General features: G+C 37.8%; 1 protein-coding gene across 1 annotated transcript in view; it reads left to right on the top strand.

The window, feature by feature from the left end:
- Positions 1 to 14,941, top strand: part of DHX9 (DExH-box helicase 9) — a 48,166-nt gene that overhangs the window by 16,141 nt on the left and 17,084 nt on the right. Inside the window, exons 6-15 of the mRNA XM_070397386.1 lie at positions 329 to 477; positions 2,689 to 2,735; positions 4,927 to 5,063; positions 5,383 to 5,472; positions 5,569 to 5,730; positions 5,877 to 5,954; positions 6,724 to 6,915; positions 12,514 to 12,655; positions 13,099 to 13,181; positions 14,417 to 14,573. Of these exons, the coding sequence (XP_070253487.1) occupies positions 329 to 477; positions 2,689 to 2,735; positions 4,927 to 5,063; positions 5,383 to 5,472; positions 5,569 to 5,730; positions 5,877 to 5,954; positions 6,724 to 6,915; positions 12,514 to 12,655; positions 13,099 to 13,181; positions 14,417 to 14,573 (1,237 nt within the window). The remainder of the gene's footprint in view (positions 1 to 328; positions 478 to 2,688; positions 2,736 to 4,926; positions 5,064 to 5,382; positions 5,473 to 5,568; positions 5,731 to 5,876; positions 5,955 to 6,723; positions 6,916 to 12,513; positions 12,656 to 13,098; positions 13,182 to 14,416; positions 14,574 to 14,941) is intronic.

Genomic DNA, 14,941 nt, shown 5'->3' on the forward strand with positions numbered 1-14,941 from the left:
AAATGCCTTGATAAAACAACTTATCTTCCTACTTAATATATAAAGTGGTAAAACTAGCACACACAAAAGAATTGTGAAAGGTTTCTTAGTAACAATTTAAATATGTTAATAGCTAATGTATTAGTTAGCTAATAAGGCCATCAGATGCAATATAAACGAATTCCAGCTCAATTTTGACTAGGAATAGAAACTATTAAAAGTAGCTTTTAAAAAGCAGCTTTTGCATTATAAAAGATGGTACAATGAAGTTATTGTTATAAATTTCTCTACCTTAAATATTCATAAGTAAAATCAGTGCAGCCAAATTTAATTTTCATTGATTCAACAGACTCTAGAATCAGAAGAAGTGGATTTAAATGCTGGGCTCCATGGAAACTGGACCTTGGAAAATGCTAAGGCTCGGCTGAACCAATATTTCCAAAAAGAAAAGATCCAAGGAGAATATAAGTACACCCAAGTGGGCCCTGATCACAACAGGTTTGCTTGTTTCACTCTTTCCTTCTGTAGTAAGTCAGGGTTGTTTTGGATATTCATTGGTCTAGATTATACAGCTGTGTAAGACATTCTGCTGTTTGTATTGCTAGACTTTTAAGGTTCTCATTTGAATTTGAAAGGCAAAAATGATAGCCACAGCTGGTGCTATCAGCCAGAGGCCCTGAGTTTATTCTCTGTGGTTTTGTTAGAGGCAGTTACAATGATTAGTTCTTTAATGGGTGAGTTTTGGACACTTAAGTTTTAGCATCTCAGGTAGATTGCATTGCACCTTGATCTAGATATCCTTTTGTTTGGCTTTGAAACTTGCTAGCTCTGAAGAATCCTGTTGAAGTTTTAAGGGTTTAGCCTCCGTCTTTGTATGTGAATTAGCCTCCTTGTAGCCTGTTAACTTGGTAAAACTGAACATAAAGAGGGGTCCTTGTAACAGTGACAGTATGTTTCTCAGCCCGCTTGCTGTTCTTCCTGAGAGCATTCCAGGGTGTAGTAATTATTACTCCCAGGAAGGCTCATATGGATTAGACTCTTCGGGGGGAACTGTATTTTATTGGAAGGGAGGGAAGGTCATAATGAAAACCTGGATGATTAATTTGCTGTTCTTTTTAAGAAATAAATTACTCCAAATACATTAGAAGTATTTTTCTTGAAAATCAAAAGCATTCTTTCTCCCTTGGGTGCATCTAGCAACCCTAAAATAATTATTACTAAAACAAAACTTTGACATTGTGGTCAAAGTGATTTTTAGAGCATTGTTACCTCTGCACCCCACTGTTTTGTTCAATCCTGAATTCTCAAATACTTAATTCTGATGTCAGACTTTAAAACCCTCAGAGGTTGTAAAGGAAAAATGCATTTGTTAATAATTTTTCTTGAATATTTTGTCCTTCTGAACTGATTGGGCTTAGCAGCACTTGGTGACTTTCAGAACAATTGGATAAATTAATTGTGCTGACAGTATATTGTTGTAAAAATTTTTATGTCACTATCTTATCTTTGACTTGTGATACAAAGAATTGAAGAATTCAGGATAATGAATATGAGGGAGGCAAAGACAGTTGGGGAAGCTGGGACAGCACTGCTCCTTGTATGTCCTTTATTTAAAGGCATAACAGACAGCAACACCAGAGGTCTGTGTTCATACACACACATGTGCTGCTGCTTAGGCTGAACTAAGCAATCACATGGGAAACGATTGTAAACTGATTTCTGGTGTCGCTGTTCCCCCTAGGTGGAGGAGAATGAGATTGACTTTAAGCCTGGCTGAGAAACATACTGGCATCGTGTCATTAATGAAAGGGTGGATTGTTCCCCTGAAAGTCAGTGGCCTTTGACCCCTGAACCAGCTGTGCCTGAAGGTCAGTTCACAAGATGTATAGGAAGGAGTCTAACATCTTTTTCTTAACCCTCACTTAACCTTTTATTCGTAGCACGAAGTCAAGGCTAGAAGGTACCTGAGCAGTGGAAGGATCAGAAAGCATAGTTTTCAAAGGGCAATTTTTCCCTTGTTGAAACCTAAACCATTCCCTAGAATCTGCCAGCAATTTTAGCTATAATTTTCAAAAGTTTTTTGTTCTCCAGGATCTGATTTAAATAAATGTAATATAAATATGCTAAAACATTTTTGTTATTAAGGGCTGTTGTTACCTGTAGACAGATACCAGACCCCTGCCTCAGGAGCCACTGATACATGCAGTGTTTGTGTGTCCATGTGCTGTGTGCATGCATACCTATATTTAGCTTATCTTAACAGATTAAAGTCATTAGTGGGTAGCCCACGCAAAGGAGAATCTTAATCACAACTATAATTTAAAGAGCTTTGGTCCTATTTTATTTCTTGGCCCCAAGCTAAGTGGAAAATTCCTTTCCATTGAATGTTTTCTAGCTATTCAGAGTACAACCTTTGGAGTAAGAGTAAGTAAATATAGAATCTAAAACCCTAACACTTTCTTTTCATGATAAATTAGCTTATTGGGTTTGATTATAGCAGTTTTGTGCCATGTTGTATGTTATTTGAAGTTTATATACTCCATTTGTTGTAGGATTGAACAGAAGCAAATGTTTTATAATGGTTTTTTTGTTTTGTTTTTTGGCTGTGATTTGCTTAAGCAGTTGGAAAAGCCCGCCTGATTTAGGATTCCTGGATTGAGTCATTTCTAATAGTGAAATTCCTAACGTTGTTTGTATATGTCGTTACAGGAGCTTTATTGCAGAAATGACCATTTATATCAAGATGCTTGGCAGAAGTAAGTGTTACTGATAAGCTGAATCTTACATAGAAGAATAGTATTCACAGTGGAGTCTTGAGCTACAAATACGTGGGTTTTATAAATTGAAAAGAGTACGTGATATAAGGCAGCATCTAGGGTGTTTTAGGAGATTAGTGATTATATGAGAGGACCCAGTTTCCCAAGTTGCAGGTGTGGAGGGGAAATCAGGCTAGTGTTAAAATTTAAAGGGTAAGAGATGGTAGGCTACTTAGGAGTCTGCAAGTGTCAAAGAATTTTTTAAATTTCTACACAAAAGTGTTCTTTCTGTTTAGGTAAAAGTAGCTAGGTGAAATTTAGAAAAGGAGTATAAATTGAATGATAGGATTAGAAGACGGATGTGTAGCATTTCTTAGTCATAGAGCAGTGATGGCGAACCTTTTGAGCTTGGTGTGTCAGCATTTTGAAAAACCCTAATTTAACTCTTGTGCTGTGTCACATATAGAAATTTTTTGATATTTGCAACCATAGTAAAACAAAGATTTATATTTTTGATATCTATTTTATATATTTAAATGCCATTTAACAAAAATCAACCAAAAAAATGAGTTTGCATGTCACCTCTGACACGCGTGTCATAGGTTCGCCATCACTGTCATAGAGTCATGAAGAAAAGTTGAGAAAGTAACCCTGAGAAACAAAGAATAGATAGGGGTTATTCATAAAGAAAGTAAAAAGGCAAACGGATGCTGCATGTATTCTTTATGCTTAGTAAGTTTAAAATGGGCGGTGTGTTGTGTTTGAAGGCTAAGGAGCTAGCCCTATGTACCTGGCTTTGTTACTTACAGATTTTATGACTTCGAATATCACACCTTACATCTCTGGGACACAATTTACTTTATTTGGGAATTGAGAGAAATGGCCAAGGATTTTTTTCCAATTTGAGAATTCTGCAACTGACACTTGTGTTTCAAATTGCATATATGAAGGACTTTCCTGATAGAATGGAGTCTGTGAATAAATCATCAGGAGATGATGTTGAATTTTTTTATCCCAGACTTTAAAAATAAGTTATTTTGAGTGGTTAAGGGAAAAGAATTTAAGGCAGTCTGACATCTGTAAGCCCATTCATCTGACAACCATCAGAATTAATTTGACTAAGTTGGCTATTTAGATAGGAAGGACCTGTGCCCCTTGTTACAGAAGGAGGGGAAAACTTATTACTAGCATTTTCTTTAAGAAAGTTGTATTCAAACACACTGTTACTCATCTATTTGTGTTGGGATAGCACACTTCTATACAGGGCCAGGTCATAAAAAGTTTTGGGGGTCACATATATCACACACTTATTTTTGTTGTATTTGTACAGTTCTAAAAACATAGGTAAAAGTAGCTAGGTGAAATTTAGAAAAGGAATATAAATTGGATGATAGGATTAGTTCTGAGCCTGTAGTTTGTGAAACCCTAGCTAAGTTTTGTATGGATGGTTTCCCACTTTAAAGGCTGAGTTGAGTAGTTATGACAAAGATCATGTGGTTTGTAAAGCCTAAAATATTTATTAACTGACTTTTTATAGAAGATTGTTAACCCCTGATCTGCATAACCACTTTGAATTCATTTTCATTTTTTTATTTTGCTTTTTGATCCTTTGTGTTTACGTTAAGCTATGTTTTCTTCCCTTTTATTTTATTTATTTATTTTTTAATATATTTTATTGATTTTTTTACAGAGAGGAAGGGAGAGAGATAGAGAGTTAGAAACATCAATGAGAGAGAAATATCGATCAGCTGCCTCCTGTACACCCCTCACTGGGGATGTGCCCGCAACCAAGGTTCATGCCCTTGACCGGAATCAAACCTGGGACCCTTGAGTCCGCAGGCCGATGCTCTGTCCACTGAGCCAAACCGGTTTCGGCTTCTTCCCCTTTTTAATGTCAAATAATATTAATGACACGTTTTATTGAAATAGGTTATTGCTTTTATAGTGATGATTTGTATGTGTCTTAGTGTCAGCCTATAGTCAAAGATGGTTGGTTACTCAATTGATATGCTGTTATAGAAATTGCTTTTGGTTAGCAGTTAGAATGAAAAAGAACTTAGAACACAGTGCTTACTCTGTATTTTAGGGTGGGTTTTGTTGGTTTTGGGTTGTTTTTGCTTATGAAACAAGATGTTTCTTTACTTAGTTGAGTTATTCTTCTGTCTTTGGTAATCCTGACCTTAATTTATAGGGATTTTTGCACGTGAACATGGATCAAATAAAAAACTGGCAGCACAGTCCTGTGCCCTGTCACTTGTCAGACAACTCTACCATCTTGGAGTAGTTGAAGCTTACTCTGGACTTACAAAGAAGAAAGAAGGAGAGACAGTGAGTCTTTAGACTTTGTAGTCTGGAGAGATATTGTGAAATATTTAGCTGCTATTTAGGATTTCAGTAAAGTTTAATTTATAGTTAAGAAATGGAAATGGCCCTACCAGTCAACCTGTGCCTGGTGGGTTGCTTGTGTTCACAGTGGGCAATAATCATTGAAGTAATTCTTTCATGGGAGGGAACTGACTCATTGTTGGCTCTAGGAATATTTTAGACCTAGCGTCAGCCACATACTCAGAACCCTGCTATAGTAGATCTACTCAGTAGTGATTGTATGTGATGTGATGTGATTTTCATGGTCATCCTTTTTCTGTAGGTGGAGCCTTACAAAGTTAACCTCTCTCAAGATTTAGAGCATCAGCTACAAAACATGGTTCAAGAGCTAAATCTTGAAATCATACCTCCAGTAAGTATGCAGCTCTTTAGTTCACCTTTGTAAAGAAATTCTCTAGTCAGATAAGCAACTGGTATTCTTTTTTTGCTTTCCCTTCTTTTTTAATAGCCTGATGATCCTTCTGTGCCCGCTGTTCTCAATCTTGGCAAATTGGCTCAGTTTGAGCCATCTCAGCGACAAAATCAAACGGGAGTGGTTCCTTGGTCACCTCCTCAATCCAACTGGAATCCCTGGACTAGCAGCAACATTGATGAGGGGCCCCTGGCTTACGTGAGTGCATTGTTATTCTTGAGATCAGATTCTTGTATTTTACTTTTTTTTTTTCTTTACTTTTGAGTATATTTCATTAAAGTGTCCAGTGGATTCTGTTTGAAGATGAGTTATGTGGTTTTGACTGTTGCTCTCCCATTTTACAGGCTACTCCAGAACAAATAAGCATGGACCTCAAGAGTGAATTAATGTACCAGTTGGACCAGGATCATGATTTGCAAGCTGTAAGTCTATGAAGCATAATGGACATGAGCCAGAGCTTCAGAACATTCTAGTTGTGGGTAAAATGAACAGTAAATAGCATTTTTTACCCTTTCTAGGAAAGTACATTAAGGTATTTACCAAATGGCTCATCTTAAGTTGCCATGGAGGGTAGTAGTTGTGAGTTAAGGGCCTGGGATTCTTAGTTAATGTCAGTGGAGAGATTTGGGGTAATAAATCTATTTTGTGGGGGTTTTTTTTAGTATTTTCCTAATATAATGTTAAAATGTTAGAAGAATGAGAATGTATATGGAATGTTCAGGAAGAAAGGAGGAAAAAAGGATGTGGGCAAGGCCACTGTGTAGATTCTTTAGAAATTTAGTGAGAAGGGGCAGTTCTATTAGAGATAGAAATATATACATTCTTTTTTAAAAAATATATTTTTATTGATTTCAGAGAGGGAGAGAGAGAAACATTGATGAGAGAATCATTGATCAGCTGCCTCCCCGCCCCACATTGGGGATCGAGCCCACAACCTGTGCATTGGAATTGGTCAGAATTGAACCGTAACCTCCTGGTTCATAGGTTGACGATCAACCACTGAGCCACGCTGACCAGGCAAATATAAACATTCCTTTATGAAAAAGTATATTTTGAGTATTAAAAGCCAGTGGAAAAGAATACATTTTTATAGAGGTGGCATATTTTATTCATTTATTTATTTAGCAGTAGGACAGTTGCTTTTAATATACATGTGGGTAGAAATTTGAGGTGTAACTTTTCTAAACGCAGATCTTGCAAGAGAGAGAGTTACTGCCTGTGAAGAAATTTGAAGGTGAAATTCTGGAAGCAATTAGTCAAAATTCAGTTGTCATTATCCGAGGAGCTACTGGATGTGGAAAAACCACACAGGTTCCCCAGTTTATTCTTGATGACTTTATCCAGAATGACCGCGCAGCAGAATGTAATATTGTAGTAACTCAGGTAAGTAGCCAGCCAGCTTACTAAGTGTGTGTCTGGTGTGAATAGATGGATTGTGGAAATGCTTTAGAGGCCAGACTATTTCTAATTCTTTGATCAATTCCCCTTTGTAGCAAGATACGGATCTGAAAGTGGTAGAGCATCAGGCCCTTTAAATTAAACAAAAACAACAACACAAAAAGAATTAAGTCTTGTTCTGGTCTCCAGTATCCTTCACTGATAAGCTAAACTGAATTATGTAGGAAATTCTTTTTGTCTGGGCTGAAGGGGAGTCTTTGGGCCTAAGAATCAAGACTGAGAATACTTTCTCCTTAAGTTCACATTCAAATCTTGGTCCTGTCTATCTTACCACCTAATAATTTTCAGTGAAAACCAGTTAGAATAAGAGCAGGCAAGCTAGCAAATCAGAAAATGGTTAATATTTACTGCTTGATGTAAGCCATCATTTCAGGATATAGCTGTCCCTCATGTAGAATAAACTCCAAAAATAGAACCAGGTATGTTTGTGTTATCTGGTGCCTTAGAAATCATTTTATTGCAGCCCTGTTATATCACCATGTATTTATTAAATAACCAGATGAGAAATGATGTGGTGTTCTAGGACCTGTGCCCCTTCAGTTAGACAACTCTAAGGTTTAGAGAAGTTATTGCAGTTTGCGATAAATGTGAAGAGGGATACATCAAAGAGGTGGATCCTAGAATCCTGCAAAAAAACAATTCAAATGCCAGTGGTATGGAAAGTGTTACCAAGTGTCTGGCACAAAGGGAATTTAGTGAGTCCTCAGTAAATATTAGCTATTTCGGTTAAAGTAAACACAGATAAACTGTGAAGTAGTAACCACTTAAAAACTACCTACTACTGAGGCTGGACCCCAGGCAAGAGTAATATTCTGTAGAGAAAATGAGATCAGCAGTCATGTGCAATGAAAATGTAAAGAAAAGCTTATCTTCTGGAGATTAATGGAAGTATTCTATTGAAATGACAAAATTATTTTTGCTTTCATCACCACTACTTTCTAACTAGTTTCACTTAAATTGGTTATTTTGTTATTTTTAGTATATTAAAGAATCTAAATACAGCATAAAGCTATGGCAATAAGGCAGAATATTTGGGGAAAGGATTAGATTACATCTAAAGTCATTTGTACGAACTTAGGCAAAATTAACTTCTGAGGTTTTTTTTTTTATTAGAATGAAAAAAAATATCAGCCTTGTTCTGAAGCACAAATGAAATAGTATATGCAACCATAGTATTTACTGTTGTTACACAGATGTTAATTATAATTATTCTAGAGGTCTCCTTTGTCTTGGTTCTCTATATTTATTTGTAGAATATAGAGTATTTCAATATACTATAGAATAGTTAAGAGAGAAGCATCTAAGCCACAGGGGGAAAGGTAGTTCTGCAGGTAGAGATGATGTTTGGTGCTCCTTGTTTTTCTTTATTTACTGTGGGACAGCATGTAAAACAATTGTTGGAGCACTGAAGATCAAGGGAAAGATGAATTAATTCAAGGGATAAGAAGAGCAAACTTCTTAGGCTATCAGGTGGTATACAGTTTGAGAAGTGTTTCAATAGTCATAAGTACTCCTTTACATAAAGCAGAATTCTACACAAAGTGCTTATCTTGTGAATATTTATAATGAGAGTTAGATTATTTTTAGTTGCTTTTTTTCTGACTATAAAAGGAATATATAGCCATTGGAAAAAAATTAGAAAATAGGGTAATTTTTTTTTAAATTGATTTCAGAGAGGAAGGGAGAGGGAGATAGAAACATCAATGATGAGAGGGAATCATTGATTGGTTACCTCCTGCACACAACCCGGGCATGTGCCCTTGAATGGAATCAACAATGTGACCCTTCAGTCCACAGGCTGATGCTCTATCCACTGAGCCAAACCGGTTAGGGCTAGAAAATAAATTTTAAAGAAAGCAAAGCCCACTCGGGATCCCACCATACAGAAGTAATCATTTTTACTGTTGGTCTGCATCCTTTTAGGCTGTTTTATACAAAAAAACACGTTGTACACCATCCTAACCTGCTTTTTTATATAACAGAGGCCCGGTGCATGAAATGCGTGCACTCGGGTCGGGCGAGGAGTGGTGGTGGGGGCTCAGGCTGGCCTGTGCCCTTTTGCAGTCCAGGAGCCCTCAGGAAATGTCTCACTGCCGGGAGTGGGCCTAAACCGGCAGTGGAACATCCTTAGTGCTGCCGAGGAGGTGGGAGAGGCTCCCACCACTGCCAGTGCACTCGCCAGCCATGAGTCCAGCTTCTGGCTGAGTGTCTGCTCTCTGGTGGTCAGTGCACATGATAGTGACCGGTCATTCCGCCATCGGGCTGAAACTGGTTCTCTGACATCCCCCAAAGGGTCCCGGATTGCGACGGCACAGGCCAGGCCAAGGGACCCCATCGGAGCACAGTTGGGGCCAGGGAGGGACCACAGGAGGGCTCCAGGGCGTGTCAAGCCTGTCTTGTTAAGTCCTGATTGCCAGATCCCAGCTGCAAGCTAACCTACTGGTTGGTGCATCCATCCCCTGGTAGTCAGTGCATGTCAAAGTGAGCAGTTGAGAGACCTTAGTATATCATTAGCATATTATGCTTTGATTGGTTGAATGGCCCACTGGACGACCCGACACTTAGCATATTAGGCTTTTATTATATAGTACTAGAGGCCTGGTGCACAAAATTCGTGCACTCAGGGGGGCCGTCCCTCAGCCTGGTTTGCACCCTTTCTCAGTCCAGGAGCCCTCGAGGGATGTCCAACTGACAGCTTAGTGCTGCTGCAGAGGTGGGAGAGGCTGCTGAGGAGGCGGGAGAGGCTCCCGCTACTGCGCTCGCCAGCCATGAGCCCGGCTTCTGCGTTGCATGTCTGCCCCCTGGTGGTCAGTGCATGTCATAGAGACCAGCTGTTCCACCGTCAGGTCGAAACCAGCTCTCTGACATCCCCTGAGGAGTCCCAGATTCTGAGAGGGCTCAGGCCAAGCCATGGGACCCCACTGGTGCACAATCAGGACGGGGGAGGGACATGGGAGGTTGGCCAGCTGGGGAGGGACCACAGGAGGGCTCCAGGGTGTGTCCAGCCTGTCTCACTCGTCCCAATTGACTGGACCCCAGCAGCAAGCTCACCTACTGGTTGGAGCATCTGTCCCCTAGTGGTCAGTGCATGTCATAGCAATTGGTTGACCAGTTGACTGCCCTCTGGTGGTCAGTGCATGTCATAGCGAGCAGTTGAGTGGCATTAGCATATTACGCTTTGGTTGAACGGACTGGACAACCAGACACTTAGCATATTAGGCTTTTATTATATAGGATACAATGTTTTAGACAACAGTATAATTTTTAATAACTTCATAATGTCTGATTTTATGCATATACCCTTACAGGAGGTTTTTTTAAAGATTATTTCTAATATTTTGCCATATTACATATGCTGGGGTAAATGTATTTGTAATTTTTATATACTTTGTTTCATTGGAATAAATTTCTAAACATGCACTTTGCTGTACTCCCCTCGAGAAAAATCGCACTGATCTCTAAGCAAATCAATTATGAATGAAAAAGTGCTTCTCTCTTTAGTGTGTATTTTAAGTAATTTTTTGTTTGTCTGAAAGTCAGGGCTGTTGAAGCGGGAAGTTAAGTCAGAGAAATATATAAAATATGGGAAGGAGATTGCAGGATCATTTGTTTGCTGTTTGAATAGTCTTATTAATATTGATGTTTTCTGTTTATACTCAAGTTGATTTAACTGATTGGGCTTCTGAAGATGGTTGTTGTAAAAAGCACCTCTTGACTGGCTGGCATGGCTCAGTGGTTGAGTGTCAGCCTATGAACCAGGAGGTCACAGTTCAATTTCTGGTCAGGGCACATGCCTGGATTGTGGGGGTTTTTTTTAAAACTGCCTCTTGCATTAATTTGTAGCACAAATTAATGTCATGGATGACTTTCTTGAGTCTCTGAAGAAGGTTATGTTTGAGGGCAGTAGAGTTAACTACAGTATATACTATATGGGGAATATGCCATCTCCTGCCTGTATTCATTTAGAAGGGTGGACTCTACAAAGCTTGTAGGCATGAAAGAAAGTAGCCCCAAGGTGATAAAAGCAATCTCAGCATACCCAGTAGCATATGAATACATTTCCAAAAGTCAAATATCCTACTGAGTTTTAAGTTCTAGAAGGCAGCAATTTATTTAGGAGAAAGACAGAAGTAGAGGAAGGGATTAACAGATAGAATATAAGCTCATGAAAATTCAACACAGTATGTTCAAGAAGGCATCTTTTAATCCCTTGTCTTTTGCTGGGGTAAATATGAACTAAGTGATTGTACACTTAAACCTGTATTTGTATGAGCTCAATACCCCAACGGATTCTTTTATGAGGGACATAGAAATTAATAAATCATGTTTTGTATTAATTCAAAGGATAGTTCTAGTGAAGTTGTGCTGTTTTTTTAAGATTCAGCCTCTGATTTTCTAAATAGTGATAATCTGTGTTATCTTAATATAGGTACTTAACTAGATAGGAAACTCAGAAAATTTTCTCAAGCAAGGAACTAACATATAACCCGTCATCAGGATTTTTTTTGACAAAATCAAATTCAAGGCATCTTGGAAGCATTCAGTCTTTGTAAATCTTTATGTACCTACGTAGCTATACCTTTCGAACATACTACCCACCAAGTAAATACTGTTTTGTATACTTAAAAGCTATGGAACACGTCAGAAAAGTTCTCAGGGTCCAATACTAAAAACATTAACCAATAGCATTCCCCTTAGGATTCAGCATATTTATTGCTGGAAGCAGTAATATATACTGTTGTGCCCACTGCATAAGCCAGTGATGGCGAACCCATGACATGTGAACTCATTTTTTTGGTTGATTTTCCTTTGTTAAATGGCATTTAAATATATAAGTATCAAAAATAAAAATCTTTGTTTTACTATGGTTGCAAATATCAAAAAATTTCTATATGTGACACGGCACCAGAGTTAAGTTAGGGTTTTTCAAAATGCTGACACACCAAGCTCAAAAGGTTCGCCATCACTGGCATAAGCTCATCAGAAGTAACAGGAGTGATTTCAGTGTGGCACCTGATGCAGAATGTAACAAATGCTTCCTTTATCAGTTAATAGATGAATGAAAGGTGACCATAGTGGATATGGGAAAGGAGATTGCTCACCTTCCTAATACCCAACCTCCCTAATTAAATTTTTAAGAATGCCTTCGCTGTGGTTGGCAGTTACAGGCAAGCTCCCTAATTGTGTGTGCTGTCCCCTTCCTTCCCTGCTAAAAAATCACTCTGAATATCTTTTAACGGTTTAGGCCAATGGTGAATAAATTGTTTTTTTATATAAAAATCTTGGAATCACTTTATATACAAGTTGAAAAACAGCATGTTTCAGTATCTGACATTGAATTGAGTAGTAATTTTTTTGTGTCCTGAATAAATTTGGAACTTCCTTAAGATAACCATTACTATTATTGTTTCTGATGATTACTGAGCTGGCAGTGGAACAGATTGACTATGATAATTGAGTAATTCCAATAAACAGGTGTAACTGATTTTGTTGTTTTTAAATCACTTTTCTTTTTGGTCTCAGCCCAGGAGAATCAGTGCAGTGTCTGTAGCAGAGCGCGTGGCATATGAGAGAGGAGAAGAGCCTGGAAAAAGCTGTGGCTACAGCGTGCGATTTGAATCTGTACTTCCCCGACCTCATGCCAGTATAATGTTTTGTACTGTAGGTCAGTAATGTGTTTAATTTTGGTCTTTTCATTTGGGGTTTACATTGTGCTATTTTTGAAGAAAGCTTGGTAATAGCACAGAATGGCTGGAAATTATAAATCAAGGAGCCAGTCTCAAAATTATTGTTTAAATAGAACTTTGAGCAATTTTTTTTCCTTTATGGACAGCATGATACCTCTGCTGGATATTGTAGTTTGGAAAAAATGAAATCAGCTTAGGTTACTAGGATTATATCTTTTAATTTAGAGTTCACCATCACTTTTTAAATAATTTTAAATGTGCAGGTGATTGTTTCTTTTTTTTAAATGATGCTGGGGTTACTTAGTTGAAGCATAATTGTCTAGAAACTTGTTTCTTTGAACTTTTCTATCTTCCCTATTTTAATCAACATAGAAACACATCTCCATTTTTTGCTGTGATTTTTTTTTTTTTTTTCCTCAAGGTGTGCTCCTGAGAAAATTAGAAGCAGGCATTCGAGGAATCAGTCATGTAATTGTAGATGAAATACATGAAAGAGACATAAATGTAAGTAGCTGAATATTATGATAAGGTAACTGCTAATATTCTGAATAAAAAGAAATCAAAATAAAATCTCTGCTTTGCTTTTTCTTTTCCCACTATTTACATCTTCTACCAAAACCATGAACTTTTGTCACTAAGATGTTGAACATCTTCTTCTAGTGAGGCCATTAAACCCTTTTTTTTTCCTTTGAATGTTCACAGTAGCAAAAGTTCACAGTCGTAAAATTCTGGAAACAACCCAGATAACTGCAGTATGTACCACCAGATACCTACTGGTGAGTCAGTTGGTATATTCACATATTGGGATATTAAAGTCATTAGAAAGAATAACTAATAACATGTGGATGAATCTTAGCAGTGATATGGTATGTGAGAGGAAATCCCAAACATTATATAACATATACTCATAAAGTTAAGAATATATATAGGTGTCTATATAAATATCTATAGATGAGGTGAAAGCTGTATACATGAAAAGAAATATAAAAAAGATTTCTATGGTGGTTTTTTGTAGTTGGGAAAGGCAAAGCGATGGTGAGAGACCACGCAGCTAGAGAAAAGTTATGTCCAAGTTCTAGGTTTCATGTTCGTTGGTGGGTCAATGGATACTTTACACGATTAAGTGTCTTAGCCATTATTTTGTTTGAATGAATCAGCTAGGATCTTTTCAACATTTTTAAGATTTGCTTTACATGTGATTGGATAACTGATTTTTTAAAATTATATTTTTTATTGATTTCAGAGAGTAAGGGGGAGAGCTAGAGAGAGATGATGATGATGATAGAATCATTGATTAGCTGCCTCTTGCATGCCCCTCACTGGGGATCCAGTCTGCAACCCAGGCATATGCCTTGACTGGGAATAGAACCTTGGTCTTCTGGATTTATAGGTTGACATTCAGTCACTGAGCCACAAAAACCAGGCTATATAACTGATTTTTGACTTATGATAGGTTTCCCCTTTTTTCTAGTTAAAGTTGGTGTACCTACAAATACAAATTTCACTGAAAAGTTTGAGATGAATTCTTTGCTCATTAATTTTTTCTCCCTTACCTGAATAGCACTTGTTTCAATCCCCACAACTGTTAGCATATGACTGTTATTTTAAAATACTGTTTGTAACTGCATCGCACTGTAACCCTTTATTTAAGCCTCCTAGGAACCTGAAATCTATTGGGTGTATCTCATTAGCACTGACTTTTTAGTGCAATTTTGTTTTGTTTGTGTTTGTTTGAATAGACTGACTTCCTTTTGGTAGTGCTGCGAGATGTGGTTCAGGCTTATCCTGAAGTTCGAATTGTTCTCATGTCTGCTACTATCGATACCAGCATGTTCTGTGAATATTTCTTCAATTGCCCCATCATTGAAGTTTATGGGAGGACTTTTCCCGTTCAAGGTAAATACTGCGCAGGGGGTGGGGGTGAATATCTCTTGTGCTCCTCAGGAGCATGAATGATCAATCTCTTAATTCTGGAGATTAAGAAAATTTCCTTTGTTGGTTAAAGCAGCGGTCACCAACCTTTCGGACCTCGTGGACCACCTGTTGGCGACCGCTGGGTTAAAGGAGATTTAAAATCCGGGCAAATTAGAGTATCAAATGCATCATACCATTTGTGGGGTTTTAGTTAAGCAGGAGTGAGTACAATCTGAGGAGTGAGAACAAGTTTCGTTCACTACATGCAGAGTGTGCATATTTTAATAGCCAAATTAACTTTTAAAATTATTATAGTCGGGTAAATTAATATGATGGTCATGGGAATTACT

This window comes from Myotis yumanensis, unplaced genomic scaffold, assembly GCF_028538775.1.
Source record: "Myotis yumanensis isolate MYYU_CA2020_CCGP unplaced genomic scaffold, mMyoYum1.0.hap1 SCAF_17, whole genome shotgun sequence".
NCBI lineage: Eukaryota > Metazoa > Chordata > Mammalia > Chiroptera > Vespertilionidae > Myotis > Myotis yumanensis.